The 16365-nt window shown below is 53.6% G+C and overlaps 1 protein-coding gene across 1 annotated transcript; it reads left to right on the top strand.

Moving 5' to 3' along the window:
* Positions 1-4233: 4233 nt before the first annotated feature.
* DLK2 (delta like non-canonical Notch ligand 2) lies at positions 4234-15731 on the top strand (the record flags this gene model as incomplete). Its single annotated transcript, XM_083857777.1, has 6 exons — positions 4234-4306; positions 9319-9420; positions 10983-11046; positions 13431-13561; positions 14155-14299; positions 14884-15731. The coding sequence occupies 6 exons, from the start codon at positions 4234-4236 to the stop codon at positions 15659-15661; spliced, it is 1293 nt and encodes a 430-aa protein (XP_083713903.1). The 3' UTR covers positions 15662-15731.
* Positions 15732-16365: the final 634 nt, after the last annotated feature.

Raw genomic sequence — 16365 nt, 5'->3', positions numbered from 1 at the left:
ACACTGGTATTTCAGGCATACATAGGGGCACTTTCCCCCAATCTATATGCTTGAAGAATACACTGCACATCAATGCTTGCCCATTACATTTGCTGCCTAGGCAAGTCTTCTATATATTTATAAATGTGTGTGTAAAAATAGAATAAAATAAATATATATCAGTGACCCCTACTGGCCATTTCTAACTAGCCACAAAATCGTGCAGCAACAGTGAGCTCTTGCCTCTTGCTGAGGTGCAGTATTTCAAGGTGAGGCACAGAGCGCAGAGCCTGGCAGTGGTGTATTTGTGCTCTTTGCACTCACTTTGTGCTGGCTGCATCACTCCTAGGGGCAGGCAGCTGAAATCGGGATTTTCTGACCTCAAGTATTTGTTTGTGGCATCCCACTCATTTCTCTGCTCACCGCCAGCTCCATGCCACGATCCCAGCTCTTGCACTGAGCCCTGTACAGGTGCCTCCAACTCTTACTCTGCACAGTTTCAGGGCTCTGCAAAGGACCAGGTATTGGGCTGTGACCTTTTACAGGGTATTTTTTCCAGAAAAATTCAGTCCCCAGCTGGAACCTACACCACAGATACCACTGCTCCTTGAGGTCAGCTCCCCACAGAAGGAGCTGCCCCAGGACTGGCAGTTTCTCCTCCCGGCAGCCTTACCTTAGCCCCACCAAAGCTCACCATAAATTCTGAAGGGCCCTCTTGGGCTAGTGATTTACCTTGGTGAAGGAGTGGAGAGAATGTGCCTGATGGGCAGGATGGCTGCTCCAATGCAAGGCAAAACCCCATGGGAAGGAAAGGCTGAAGTCACTGTGTCAGCCTCAGACCAAGTCTCAAGGGGCTCTGCCTCCCTTCTCTTTCGTCAAAACTTGTTTAGCTTGTCATGCTAATAAAGTGTTTGAAATGAACTCAGTTAAAAGTATGTGGAGAGGAAGGGGGAGGACGTCTCACTGGAGGCTATGGGGAGATGGCAGAGGGTTAGGTGTAACACCAGCTCTCCTTGGTGTGTGCAGGCAGACAGGGCTTCCTCCAGGACTGGGCAGAGCGTGCAAGGGAACAACACAGGCACTGGAGTGGGGGAGTTGGCACTTCACCATGGTACACAAATGGGAGGCAGTAGTTAATCCTCAAAGCCCTCTGAAGCAAAGCAGGGACTTGTGGACTCTACCATGTAGACACACATAGCTATGTGTTGTGTCTCCAGGAGCCCTTCTACGTGCCTAGCATGCTCCAACTCACAGAGACTTTTTTTTTTTGGTGAAATCTGCAGCACTGCTCTCCCCGTGGAGCTCTTGTTGTTTATAGGGACGGGTCCAGGCAGGCCAGGGAGGAATTACCTTTCCCTAGGACACGCTTGGTGCTTGGCTGAGCACACCGCTTCTCTGCTTCATGGGAGCTGCTGAAGGCCAAGGAGACAGTCAGTCTACAATTAACCTCCCTCCCAAAACTCGTCCACATCCCCTGGGGCTGCTAATTATGGACTACTCTGCAGCCAGGGTTCAAGTCTTTCTAAGCACAGGCCATATAGTTTCATGAAATGACCTTGACATTCTCTGCAACAGGCTCTCCTGCCAGGTTTCACTGCAAACACCAAGATATGCCATCCTTTGTAAACACCCAGGAGCAAGCTCAGAGGCAAGTACCAAGAAAGCACAAAAGATTTGCCTCAAGAGTCTCCAATTAAATGCTTGTGTGCTCTGGGTGAGATTAAGAGGTTTCATTGCTAGAGCTGCCAGCTGGAAAGGCAAAGGGAGACAGCATAGCTGGAGATGGGCTTTGAGGCACCCACTGGTGTGTGCCAGCAAAGGGAAAGCCTGGCAGACACTTCCTTCCCACTCCAGTCCTTCCAGACCTCCTCCCAGCAGCAGGAGGCAGGTGGGGGGAATGGATACACCCCCTGAATCAGTGCCCTTGGGAGAGCCCTGACATTAGCTGTTGTACATGCACACAGAGGGAAGCCAGAAATCACAGGGCAAAACAAGATCCTACACCTTCTTATGAACTCATGAGTGTTTTTTGAAGGGGGCTTACTCAGCCTTTTGAAGGGGGCTTACTCAGCCTTTTGAACTGTGGAGATGCAGGTAAAACCTCTTTTCTCTAACTGCCCTCCATATATACCTCAGTCTCCTTTCCCCCTCTTCAAGTTTAGATCTTTTTCCTCTAGTATTTAATTTTTCTTTTTTAATTATTTTCCCCCTGGTTACCTTTGTCTTGTCTTGGATTGAAGTACTGAGGGTGGATTTGAGGAATCTCAAAATAACACGTGTCTTAAGCTTACTTTTCTGCTCCTCACAGTCGGTTTGAAAGCTGTCAGGTACTGAACTCAGGTCCATCACAATGACACATCATTCTCCCACACTCAGAGGACCTGTTTTAGTGGAGCAATCCAGCAGGCAGCCAGATTTTAGCTAGTCCCAACAGAGCAGCTGCCTGGGGCCCAGAGTGCAGACCACCCCTCAGGAAGCAGCAGCTCTGGTGACGAGGAACTCTCTGCATCTGGCTCTGAGAGGAGGAGAAGCAAGCTGATGATCAGAAGCTTGGATGGAAGCTGACACTTGGCTTTGAACAGCTGGGAATTGCCTCTCCAGGACATGTCACAGGCATCACCAGGGCATCCACACAGTTCATCTCCCCTTAGTCTTCCTAATGGTAAATGTGTGTAGTGGGTACGCACAGATGGTGCCTACCCATGCCCAGCATCCTTTGTCTCTCAGGGCTGGGTCTGTGCAGCTCAGGAAAAGGTACAAATATTGCCCAGCACAAAATTACTGCAGAATCTGCCCTTGTGGAAAGCTGCTCCTTATCTCATTGCCTAAAACTCATCTTCAAGGCCCTGGAGCAAGAGGCTTTATAGCACTTTGGAGTTCATTCCTATTTATCCTCATTGTCTATATAAATGTCTAGTCAGGGGTTTTTTTTAAGGAGTGTTTTTTCTTGTTACCCAGTAGCAATGAGTTCACTGGATCATCAGTGTTTAGGGTGAAAGTAATCCTCTCTGTCATTAATATGGGTTGCACTTTTTTTCTCATTTTGCCTTATATCTTGGCAGGTCGCAAAAGAAGCAAATAAAAGAAGCTCATGCCAAGTCTAGGCAGTGTTCCCAGATACTTTGGGGTCACAGGGGCTGTGACACTGGACTTGGGGCAGCATTCTTCGAGGCCTTGGGCAAATACAAAATACATCCTGGGGTAGCCCAGAATGGCTACTCTTAGTGCAGTACTGGAACATAGGAAGGTGAATCCAAGGGCAGCTCCCATTCCCTGAGGCACCCCTTGCAAAGCCACTGTGCTAGAGGAATTGGGTACTTCCCAGTGGCATTTCTGGTGGTCTCAGCCAGAGACCTAGGAAGATTTGAAGAGTTATTGAAGGCTTAACTGCACTTTTGCCACCAGAGAGCAAAACCTGGGGCAGGGTAATACCAGACAGTGTCACCAAGACCACAGCTTGTCCTTTTCTCCATCATTTCCCAGATACGCCATCAGTTCCACTTTTGAGCACATGCATTGCTGTCTACTAGCCTGGCCATGCTCCACAGTGTGGCAGAGTATTTAGATGGTGCAAATTGCGAGAGAAAAGCCAGGAGGTTTTCTGCCTTCAACTTCCACCCCCTCTCTGCTTCTCTTTTGCCTGCTCCCTCCACTTCCCCGCCGAAGGCACAAACACCTACTGCCCATGGAAGCTATTTCTAAGCAATCCCGGGCATCTGGGGAATGAGGCTCTGAACAAATATCGGAGCGTGTGTGTGTAGAGAGTGCACACACATACACACACACACACACACACACACACAGAGCCACGGTGCTGCTGCAAAGTCAAATATAGACCTTGTGGAAGGGGAACAATGGCTGGGGTTGGGTTACATGGCTGTAGGGCCAGCGAGCTGCTGTTTGTTGTGGGCTGGGGTGGAATTGGAAAAGCAAGGGGGGTGGGATGGGGGGGAACATTTGTTTTAACCTAGAGACCCCGGGCTGGTGCTTGTGCATAAGGCAGAGAGGGTGACCCAGAGCAAGAGCTGAAGAGGATGATCATTTGAGTTGGCAGCTCAGAGGTGTTTGCAGTCTTTCTTCAGCTTTTTTGTGCTTCTTTTCCACCTTTCTTGAGGAAGTAGAGTGAACAGGAAGGGGCAAATTTCTCTGAACTCGTGCACAGGGAAGGGTTTCTGCTCCAGAGAAGGCTTCTTCAAGAAGGAGAAGAGGCAACGTTATCTGTTTTCTCAGCTCAGCATCTGCTTCTTGTCCCTGATGTCTGGCTGCCTCCAAGGTGCAGGTTCCAGAATCCGGAAGAAAGGGAAGCAGCTTCAGCTGGTTTTGACAGGTAATTCCTCCCTCTGTCTGTGAGTGCTGACAGTGTGTTGGGATGATGGCAGGGGAGGGAGTCTTCATCTTGCATGCATTAGGGGGAAAACCATGAAAAGAGGTTGCTCCAGTTCCCGCTCCAGGTCCCTGCTTTGTGGGATTTCCTTCACTGGACAGAAAAGCCATGGAGGGACTCTTATGGCTAGGAAAAAATCCTTCCTAATTCTGACCCAGCAGCTGTTCCATCTGAGACGCCTCTAGGGATGGCATAGCAGGGATCAGAGCCTAGTAGAGCAGGGTCTAACCAAGCACAGGAATCTCCTCAATGCCCATTTCTTGGGTCTGCAAATAGAGCTGCTCTGCTAAATAGTACTGGGCAGTCCATGGGCTGACACAGCAAGCCTGAGACACAGGATTGTGCCTGGGGATGGGACAGAACCCCTTCAGTGTGGAGAAAGGAGTGCACCCAAGGTCCACATTGCATGGGTCTCTTCTCCCTCCTCTGTATTCTCCTTTTACTCCCATCCATCTCTGCCTGCTTCTCTCTGTGATACTTTCATGCAAAGCCAAACCTCAAACCACAAAACACATTTCCTCAGATATCCCACCTTCTGAAATCCCACCCTGGATTTTGTTCTTTGTTCCCCTCCCTTGGAGCTCAGATCCTCAGCAACCAACTTTACCTCCTCAACCTGGACAGCCCTCACTTGGTGGTACAGCCCTCACCTCCGGGAGAAGCAGCACGAGGAGAGCCATGTGTTCCATTCTGTCGGCTGCTACCTAACCCCATCTCCCTCTCTCACAGTGCTCATGCTGTGGATGCAGATACTTACAGATATCAGCATATGTCAGGGCCTCTCTGCAGGCCCCCTCCTGTCTGCCCATTCAAATGCACATGTGGCATCCAGAGGGTTTTCTTAGACACGTTTAACCAAGTGAGGTTTGAGAGCACCCGAGCATAGCTGTGCAATGACGTTGTGGGGTAGTGTGGTCACGGCCAGGGCAGATCCCAGCAGAGGAATGTGGGAGCAGATGAGGATGTTGCAGGAGGTGGTGCTCTATCTGACACAGTTAGTGCAGGTGGTAGGATTTCAAGGAGGGGAAGTGAGGGTGAGGCTGAGCAGCTTACACTCGGTGTTGGAGGTGTCACCAGCAAATCCTTGGCCTCCAACCATGGCTGACAAAGAGTGCAAGGCAGAGTGTTGTGGGTGTCAGAGCAGAAATGTGGATCATTCTAGGTCCTAGAGCTGTAGTGATGGAAGGAGATGCTGTCTCCTTTTAAACCAAGTACCAGAAGCTGTGCTTCACTCTCAGCCTTCCCCTCCCCTTTTTGCTGTATGCTCCAGACATGGTAGGAATCAGGGCTCAAAAGCAGGCTGAGCTGGCTGTGAGGGATCAGAGAATGAGAATGGATGTAGAATCACAGGAAGCATCTCAGCATAGAGCTGGTGCACACCTGCCTCACAAACATCCAAAGAGCTGATGGAGCAGCCTAAGCCGGAGGTTTGGACTTCTCTGTCCCTCTGTTTGTGGAGTGATAGAGACAGGAGGAGGAGGAGGAGGAAGGCAAGGAAAGGACAGGGCTCCTGGCTGACAGGAGAGCAGGAAGGAGGCAGCTCCTGCAGAGGTAGGCAGGGTGGCAGGCCCTTATTTTATCCCTCAGCCATGTTGTGTTGTCCAGGCATGCCAAGGATGAGCAGGCAGGGGTCCCCATTCAGAGTTGGTGGAGACCTTGGTTTTGTTGTGGTTGCTGCCTGGGCTGGTACTGGGTCCTGGGGCCTGCAGAGCTACCCATGGCTGCCACAGGGTGCTGACAGGGCTGTCAGGAGCTGCAGGGGGCTGGAGGAACTGGATGAGGTAGCAGGGATGGGTTGAGCTTTGTCTAATGAGATAAGACGGGGTGTGTAAACATCCATTGAGTGACTGTAGGACATGGTTCTTCTTCCTTCCTGGTGAAAAACAGCAAACCTTGTGGGATATAGGAGTAGAAAAGAGCTGACTGATGTGAACTTGTAATCTAATTAAGGATTGCTAGGACCTTTGAAGGTGACGAATACAATCTTGTCAAGTGGCAGAAAGGCCATGCAAGGTGAGTGGGAGGGCAGGCAGCTGTTTCCTCTGAAGATGTGACAGCCCAGACCCTCTCCTCCAGTTGCCTTATTGTTCCTTGCTGTCCACTGAAGTGCTGATGTCTACATCTCGTGAGTGGCAGCAAGAGAAATGCTGGGGACCACGGCTTCTCTGGATGGCTATTTTTTTTGTGGGGTGACTACTACAAGTTGAACCTTTATTTTAAGGATGGGGCTTCTTAACCCTACAGGTTGCCAGTGGAGGTGTTTTAGTGGATCCCGGGGACATCAGGGAGGGGCTGCAGGAGGTGTTTTTGCTTATTAGTATTATTTCAGCTAATCTGATGAAAAGGAAGGCTCGGATGATGGCGCAGCTATTTCGGAGAGGGGCGGCGGGCTGAGGGGCTCAGTGCCCCGGGGGGCCGAGCCAGGGCGGGGGTACCCCCGGCAAGGTGCGCCCCGCGGGGGATCGCCGGTCCGCACATCGCTGCGTGCCCCGCCATCCGTGCCGGGCCCGGGGAGCCCTGGCAGCTCCCTGGGGCGGAGGGGCCGGGCGGGGCCGTGCCGGGTCCCCCCGCCCCCGGCGGCGGGAGCAGGGCAGGGTGAGCGGGCAGGGCGGGCCGGGGGCTGCCTGCGGTTCGGGCGGCGGGAGGCGGGATGTCCCGGGGAGGGAGCGGGATGTGCAGGCACACGCAGCCGCTGGCAGGCGGCCGGGGCTGCACGGCGGCGGGCGGGCGGAGCGGAGCGGAGCGGCACACGCGGCACGGGCGGCGGCAGCTCCCTGCGCAGCCCCGCGCCTCCCCAGCCCCGCCGCACCGGGCATGGCCGGGCCCCGCCGCGCCCCGCGATAGCCCCTCCAGCCGCCGCGTCGCCGAGGTGAGCAGGGCCCGGGGACCCGCAGCCCCCCGGCCCCGCGGTCCCCTTTCCCCGCCGCAGCGGCTCCGCGGGGGGACCCCCCGGGCACGGCCTGGGGTGGGGAGGGGGGGGGGGGGAAGGCGAGCACCCCCGTGGCCGTGCCCCTCCGGGGGCCGCCGGGCGTGGGGTGGTCCCAAAGCCCGGGGGAGGGGGCGGGGGGACGGGCGCGGCATCCCCGGGTTCCCACCCCGGACCCCGGACCCGGCCCGGACGGGTCCTCATTGCCTTCGGACTGGGGGCAGTGCCTGGTACCCCCGTGCTGGGAATAGCTCTGGTAGTCCCCAGGCGCTCGGAGGTCCCCAATACCCTCAGAGGAAGGTTAATAGGCTCACGGGCGGCCTCGCAGCACCTGGAGGTCTGGTACCCCCAGCCCGGCCAGGCGGAGAGGGACGAACGGGACGGAGGGCGCTCCCCCGCCCTGTCCCTGTGACCCACAGCCAGGCCTGCCCCGGTGGGCGCTGCTCACGCCTCTCCTGGGCTCCAGCTGCCCCCCTGGATGCCGCGGTCCGGGCCGACCCTGGGGGTTCTCCTGGAGCAGCACCCGTGGGGTGGCTATGTCAGGAGGTCTGTTTTCCCCCACAGCTCCCCTCCCCACTCGATTCCCCCAAGTGGGGAGCTGTGGGGTAAAACAGCCTTTGCAGTGGCGTGTGATCGGAGCTTGTACTTCTCACAGCCCTGAAGGAACATGATACTCGCTCTCCAGCCCTAAATTATTTTATAAGTTTCATAGGAATTGCTTCACCCTCCCCTGAAATGCAGCAGCTGTTTGCCACTACCCAGTGTTTAGGGGCAGGAGGCAAAGGAGTGTCCTGCAAGCACGGTGTCAAGGAGACTGTGGGGAGGGAAGATGCAGCAATCCACGGCGGGATTTGGCTGGGGCAGTGACAGTAACATCCTGCAGCTCGTCTGAAAATGCTGCATCCTTCATTGGTGGTGGTTTGTTTTCTGGAGAGATGCTTCAAGCAACATCATTGTTTTTATGGGCTATTTTGTCTGGTCCAGGCAGGTGAAGCCCTTAGCAGGGACCCCAAAACCTCTTCCTGCAATGCATGTGTACAGTGTAAGTGGGTGTCCCCATCTTAGAAGTCTCTCACACAAATATGGACCAAACATAGAGCTAAAGAGTCAAGCTGAAAGTGGAGTGGCCCCTGTTCATCACACCCACGCAGCTGGATAGAGTCTGCTCCATACCTTCACCATTCTCCTAACAGAACTGTTTAACCCCTCCCATCTCATTACAGTAATATATTTATGATATCACCCTCGAATTTCCTGCCCTTAACAACCCCAGAAGGCTGGGAGGGAATGGAGCATTTTTGGAAAGTATTTAATGCTACTTCAGGAGGGCGGGAGGCGGTCGGAAAATAGATGGGTGCAGGAACCTTGGGCTGACGGGGCTCTCTGCAGGACAGCTGAGGAAAAGGACCGCACCTAGTGAGAGGTGTCTGTTCACATTTCCTGCCTGGGGCTGCAGCCCAACTCTCGTGCCTGTTGCTACACTCTCTTGCTTGGACAATGAAAGAGGGCTGCTGCTTACTGCCTGCTCCTCTGCTAGATCTACTGGACTGCTTGCTCCCCTGCAGGGTTTGAAAAGAAACCTGGACACTGTGAAGAACAGTTACCCCATCTATTCATTCAAATGTGCACAGGAGGACCTTATTTAACACGAAGCTGAAGCCTCCCAGATCTAGGGAGGGAAGATGAAGGTCCCTACAGCTGCGTTGGCATTTATGGAGGTTTCTGATCTCTTGACAGGTGTGGGGGCTCCAAGATGTGGTGTAACAGCCTGAGCTATTACACATTCAGGACTGAGTGTGCACACTAGGTTCTCCTGTACACACATTTTTGAAAGCTTTTTAATTCTTAGTGCCCCAACACTGACTTAGAGGAAGGAGTCTTGATGGACAGAGTGTGTGGTGACAAGTCTGTATAAAACTGGATGTTTCAACTCAAAACTCCCAGGCAGTAGAGAGGAAGGGATGCATGAAATGAAGCTGTGGTTTCAGCCAAAGGGATTTTGCTGAGCTTACTCTTTTTCTCTCTGTAGGTGTTCATCTCGGTGGGGCCACACTGACCATGCTCAGGAGCTTCTGTCTCCAGCTCATGTCCTTGATTTGGATCCTCTTGGCCCATCACCAGCTTGTGCAAGGTGAGTTTCTGTAGACATGGGTCCTTCTCTTTCATACCCATCTTTCCAAACTTGTCCTTGGCATTGCTGAAGTCTCCTCAGTCTCCATACAAAATAGGGATGCTCTGACCTGGAAAAGCAGAAAATGCTGCCCAGTTGTTAATCACTTGGGGTGTGACACTTGGAGGCACCTTAGAAACTCTTGCCCACAGGGGTGGCAGTGCCTGAGCACACTGGCAGAGATATCCCTGCAGCTCTGTCTCTCTCAGTTAGGGTGAATGGGTTCCCAAACCAATGAGCTTGTTCAGGGGGAAGAAGGTCCCAAAAGTGAACAGCTAACTCTGGATCCATTGAGACAAAATCCTTTCCAAAGATTCGTTTGCTCTATCCCTGCTCTGGGTACGCAATGAATTACCAAAACCATGTTCCAGGAGAGATGGTTACAAATAGGAAAGTGGTGATACCCAGGCTTGGGGCTGAGCAGTCCCAGGATGCTGCTCCAGCTCCACAGTGATTTGTTTTAGGAGGCTCTTACCCTGTGCAGTGGGACCTGCTGCCCCACTGCAGAAAAATTGCATGCACGTGGCATTTCTTCCCCTGCTCCTTTTCCCAGGCAGCATAACATGCTGCTTGGGAAAGCCTGAGTGCATCTCTAGACATGGGGACTTTAATCTGTTTTGGTCCAGGATGGAGGGGCTCAGGTAAGGACATTCATCTCCTGGGCCTGGCCTAGGATTGCACAAGGCTTCTGGAGAACCCCCCTGCTTCTTGACATTTGCTCTAGCTCTACTGCTTGTGGAGCCAGAGTGAGCCAGCTCCCCTGTGGAGCTAAGATGCAAGCAAATGATGGGGAAGAAGGGAAGGTGGAGATGAAAGGGAACACCTGGCACAAAGGAGAGGATGAGAAGTGGCACAGCGAGGCCATGGCTCAGTTACAGCTTCTGTGGCTTTTAAATAAATAAACAGAACTGGATACCTGGCCTCATGTGATGCCAAGCCCTGCTTCCCTGTGCTGGAAGGGGAGTGCTGGCACCTGGGTCCTGGAAGAGGGCAGGATCCCCTGTCAGACTGCTCTGTGCCAATAGCTGTCCTTGGGGATGGCAACATCCTGGGAGGTAAAGAAGAACCATTCTTTCCATTTCCATCCTTGGTCTCCTTGTGCCCCTTGCAGTACTTGGCCCTGAGCTTTCCCACCATACTTGCTGCAAGACTGTGGGACCCAGGTCCCAGGAGGGTCAGTCTCTCTTACGCAGTTGTCTTAATGCACAGGCAACCCCAGCTCTTGCCCAGAATGGCTCAAAATATAAGGGAGGCAGCAGAGAAAAGGTGGGGAAGATGACCAGAGACTGGGTAGTTTTGAAGCAGAGCCCCATTTCTCAATAAAGACAGTGTCACTGCTGGTTAGATTACTGTGAAATCTTCATTTCTTGTGTGGCATCCAGTGAGTGAGAGGAAGATTCCTCACCTTACAATTCTGGGGACAGGTAGGCTGAGCACTTAAGGAAACACCCAGGGCCACAGGCAGATCTGGAATCATCTATAGTCTCTGCTTAATCTAAGTCCACATTTCTCTTGTCTTGTAGGGGATGACTGTAGTGAGCGCTGCAATCTTGCCCATGGCTGCTGTGACCAGGATGGGAAATGCAGGTATGGCTTGTCTTTGACTCTCTGCTGCTCCTGACTGTAACTGCTCTCCCTCCCTTGATGCTGTGTCCCTGGTGCCTACACCCCTGCCCAGAGCTGAAGCACCTCCTCCTCCTCTCACCCACACCTGGGTAGAGGATGACTGCTCTCTTCTCACCTGACACCCTCTGGAGTGAGAGATTTTGATGCCTCAGCCTCTTGCTGGTCTCCTCTAGCCTTTGCTCCTGTGCTTTCAGGGTGTCCACCTTCACACACTGACCAGTGTTATTCTGCTGAGCCCTTTTTTGTCTAGAGGGAAGCCTAGGACAGCCTGGCCATGCCTGGATGATGGGAAGCAGCCTTCAGGCTCAGATACGATGGGGGAAAGCCATCAGGCAGCAGGGCAGGCATGAGGGTTGGCCAGCTTGCTTGGCCTCCTTGCTGACTGAGGTGGAGGTGCTCTTCCTGGGGCATGGAAGAGAGCTTCCAGCCATGCATATCACTGAGGGGCATCAGGGGTGTCCTCTCAGAAGCCTGAGCAGTGGTGGGGATCTCTGGACATTTTCATAAAGGGTTTACCAGCAAACTGTGAGCTACAGCAGCAGAAGTGCATATGTGGTACTTGGCATCCCAGCTCCAGCTGGTGCCCAGATCCCGCAGAGTCAAAGCTCAGAGCCTGACCCTGCATTTCAGCCTGGGAAGCATCCGTGTAACTGCTCTTGTCTGCCACAGACCCACTGCCTATTGTCCCACTGTAGGAACATCTGGAGTCCTCATTCTATAAGGCAGCACCAGGAGGCAAAGGCTGGCATTGGGCTGGCTGGGGGGCAGACTTCCCAATGCCACCCTGTTCTCCTCACCAGGGCATGGTCAGTCCCCTTTCACAGGACAGCCCCCAGTGTCACACCACACCTGGGCCACTTGTTCTTGCTGACTGCCACATCAGGGAGTGTTCAGCTCTGGTTTGGCTGGGTCCGTTTGCAGCTGCATAAAGCTCCTCCCTGAGCCCTTTCAGCAGCTGTGGCTGGTTGGAGGAGCAGGGTGCTGCAAAGCCCCAGTGAGAAAAGCCACATGTCACCATGTGGCAGGTGTCCCAGCTGCAAATCTTTCCACACCTGAGTTGCTGCTGCTGATTTCAGGCCTCCAGAGCATTTGCTGAACCTTGTGGCTTGGCAGTGCCTCAAAATCACCTCAAACTCAGGGAGACTTGGCTGCTTACCTGGCCCCCTCCCTGGCAATTTTTAGGCTGGCCAGCTCCTTCTTGGAGAAGTGGAAGAGTTGATGGCACCTGCTCCTTGCAGGCACTGGGGATTAGCAGTGTTTACATCCCTCTGCTCAGGGCTATCCAGGTATTAATGTATTTCCCCAGATTATACGAGGCAGATGGTATCACCTCCAGTCCCATCGAAAAGCCCCTAATTAATATATATATATATATATTTAACACTTTTCCTCACTCCTCATCTCTTTGGAACAACATACAGTGGCGACAGCCAGCTCAGGTTTGAAAGCGCAGCTGAGGGCCAGCCCAAAAAACTGCAGTCACCACACATTGTGCTTAAATGAGCCCCAGCCATGAAAATGAACCCCCTTCCTTACTCTAGAAACGGTGTTGTTTTTGTTAGGTTTCATTTCATGCTGGTTTGAGTATAGCTTTTGTTGTGGCTTGGTGCCACCTCCTCTCAGCTCTCATCTTGTTATCACTTGCTTTCTGCCTTGGAACTGGCAGGTCTGAGGGATGCCTGCCACTGGAGCCAATGCAGCTTGGCTTTACTTAGTCACTGCCACTGCCCTGCTCTTCTGGGGCCAGAAGGCTCGTTGTGTGCTGCAGGTTTTCCCACTGTACTGCCCTTGTGAGCTGGCTGATAAGTCTATTCTGTGCACCAGCCATAGCAAGCAAGGTTTCATGGGTGGATTACAGTCCAGACAAAAAATGACACACATTATGATGCAGAGAAGAGCAGTGAAACAAACGGACCTCAGCAGCCTCTTGTTCCTTTCCTTCAGGAAGCTCAGGCTTAGGGAAGGGCTTTTCTCTGCCTGTCAGAGTGGCTGCCTGCTGTGGGAGGTATGGGAATTGCTGGGTTAATGCAGTGGTGCATACAGAGCGGCTGGTTGGAGGAGAGCAGAGGGACGTGGGCAGTGAAAGTGAAGCTGCTGAGCTCTGCTGCTGGCCACTCACCCTCCCTGGCTGCAGAGGGTGTCTGCTCCAGCTCTGTCTGCTTGCTTCTTTGGACAGATGAGATGCCAGTACTTACCTGTGGAAGAGGGAGCTAAGAGGTCCATAGGGCCTTTGGGAGGGTTTCCAAGCACCGCTGTCTCTGTGGGAGCCCTGCACAGCACACAGCCAGCTTTTCTGCAGCTCCTGCTTGGATTTGATTATGCTGCTATGCCCTGTCCTCCTGCAGGTGCGACCCAGGCTGGGAGGGGGAGTACTGCGAGGAGTGCGTGCGTATGCCAGGGTGTCTTCACGGGACGTGCCACCAGCCTTGGCAGTGCATCTGTCACACCGGCTGGGCTGGCAAGTTCTGTGACAAAGGTGAGTCTTGGGCTTGACATACTCGCCTCTGGTGCTGACGGCAGAAGCCCAGCACACCCTCATGGATATGTCAGCCAGCATAGCCAGAAGCCACCTTGGTGATGTCATTTTGGGTGTCTGGGAGATGGGATGTTGCCACAGTTGGGACCATTCCCTTCCTGCAAAAAAGGTCAGACTGCTGACACTTCCTCCCTGACTGCTTGGGTGAGAGCTGGCATGACACTGGCCAGCCTCAGGAAATGGAGCAGATGAACTCATTGCATTTCCCATGCTGCATCAGGACTCCAAGCAGCATCTCCCGCTTTCCCCAAGGCTTCCTGCCTTCAGCAGGTGGCTGGGGACTCCTCTTCTCCAGCCCCAGAGACTCGTCTGTACCAGGGGGTCTCCACTGGTCAGACAGTTGGCATGCACTGCATCTTGACGACCATAAAGGCAGTGCACTTCTGTTGCTGCAGGTGCCTATTGGAGGGGAGAAGAGAAAAGCTTCTGCCAGGTTTCCATCCCCAGAGGGTTTGGTGGGTTTGTGTTTGCACTGAGTTGGCCACATTAATTCTCTTTTCTCCCTAACTCACACTGGTTTTTTTCCCCCTCAGACATACACATCTGCGAACACCAGTCCCCCTGCCAGAATGGGGCACAGTGCATCTACGATCGAGATGGGGAGTATTCCTGCTTGTGTCCAGAAGGTTTCCACGGGAAGGACTGTGAGATGAAGACAGGGCCATGTGAGAAGGCAGGGTGAGACACTGCAGTGCAATTACAGACAGCATTAACTTTGGGTCACACACTGCCAAGTGGAGGCCCAGCTTGGCTCATTATCTGTGAATTTCCATACACTAATGGAGTTAAGCCAAAATAACTTTTGGCTTTGGTTTAGCAGTGTGCAGTGCACGGTCCCACCAGGGCAAGGGCTTTGTTGCAATCTGAGCAGATTCCTTTCTTTGCTGTAGGAGGACAGGAATCTGTTCATCACGCCTGGGATATCCTATCTCCCAGGCAGCCAAATTGCTGTAGGCGTGATGAACTGACATCCATGATGCCTTTGGGGAGCATCAGGAGGGGATATTTCCTCTTCAGATCATTTGGCTGAAGACCTTCCCTGGTGCATGGTGGGCCTGTGCACAGCCACAGCCTTTGAGGAGGTCCCACGGCCTCTCACTCAAGGAGACAGAAACTCCCACCCAGTCTCCTAGAGATAGCTGCCCCCACGGCGAGAGCTGGGAGCTCTGACCATGCAAGCAGCTCTGCGTGTTTACCTCCCTGGGGCGGGGGAAGCTGCTTGGTCTCCAGGGCCATGACCTATCCTTGCTCTCTCCATACAGGTCTCCATGCAAGAATGGTGGGCAATGTCAAGATGACAATGGCTTTGCCAGTAACTTCACGTGCCGGTGTCTCGCTGGCTTTGTGGGGGCTCTCTGTGAGCACGATGTGGATGACTGCCTGATGCGCCCCTGTGCCAACGGGGCCACCTGCCACGACGGCGTCAACCGCTTCTCCTGCCAGTGCCAGGTGGGCTTTGAAGGGCGTTTCTGCACCATCAACATCAATGACTGCGCCAGCCAGCCGTGCAAAAACGGGGCAAAGTGCTATGACCGCATCAATGACTATGACTGCTTATGTCCTGACCGTTTCACTGGCAAAACCTGTGAGATCTCCGTCCCTGAGCCCACCTGGCCTCCTCCCTACCACCCTGCAAACCAAGAGGATGCTGGAGGTGTGAAAAGCACCACTAGTGAGACGCCGGGGGTGACGCAGCCAGAGCCTATCAGGACTGTGGTCACAGGGCGGCGTGTGGCCAACCACAGTGAGAAAGAGCCAGGGGGAGGGTTGCTGAAAATCTCTGTGAAGGAGGTTGTCACTCAAAGGGACTCAGGGCTGAGCGAAGCCCAGCTGGTGACAGTGCTGGTGTTTGGGGTGCTGACAGCAGTGCTGGTCCTCATCACTGTCCTGCTAATGCTGAGGAACTGGCAGAGAGGCCGTCAAAGGTCGAACTGGTGCCAAAGCCCTTCTCAGGCTGCAAGAAAGCTCCAAGACCAGGAGTGTCAGGTGGGTATGCTCAACACCATCTTGATTGAGCCAAGGAAGACTACAGAGCTGTGAGCTGCAAGGACTCTGAACCAGGCCCTGGCAGGTCATTGTGCTGGCAAACCCCTCGAACTGCATCCTGCGGAGCCACACCGGCACCAGCTGGGCAGCGGGGAAGGGCTCCCAGGGCAGCAAACACATCAACAAAACCCTGGGTGTTGAGCATTGGTGTGATGGCCCTGCCTGGGTCTGAGCTGTCTCTTGTCTGGCTGGCTCAGCTGGCACCCATGAGCATTTGAAGGCAGGGCTGTGTTGAGCCAGCCCTTGCAGGGGAGTGATGGTGTGCTGCTTGCAGCAGCCTGTGCCACACAAGCACTGGTATCATTTGACACGAGCACTCAGAAACAGGACAGGTAGTGCTGAGGAGGGCACAGCCCTCTTGCAAGCCCAAATACTGCCAGACCCTTTGTGACTCCTCTCTGTGACTATGGGAAGGGGCTATATCCTCATTTTTGCTGGTGTTGGGATGCTTCTTCTGGGGCCTTTGGGACAGTTGTAGTGGCATGGGTCTCCCTGCCACAGTACTGTATGGGGTAGTTCCTGGCTGTTTCTGGAGGCTGTCATTTCAGATGCCATGTCCCTAGGGAGTGAGCAAACACCCTTGCTCCCTAGCCTTGTGGTTCTATGAGCCAGTTCAAAGAGACTTCAAAAATCATTGCAGGTCTCATGCCCTTTCTCTGTCCTGGGTGGTGCATCCTCCTCTTGCTGTCAGACTTGGG

Source organism: Zosterops lateralis, assembly GCF_965231275.1.
Source record: "Zosterops lateralis genome assembly, chromosome: 3".
Lineage (NCBI taxonomy): Eukaryota > Metazoa > Chordata > Aves > Passeriformes > Zosteropidae > Zosterops > Zosterops lateralis.
Note: the sequence above shows the minus strand (reverse complement) of the source record. Positions and strands in the feature narration are given on the sequence as shown.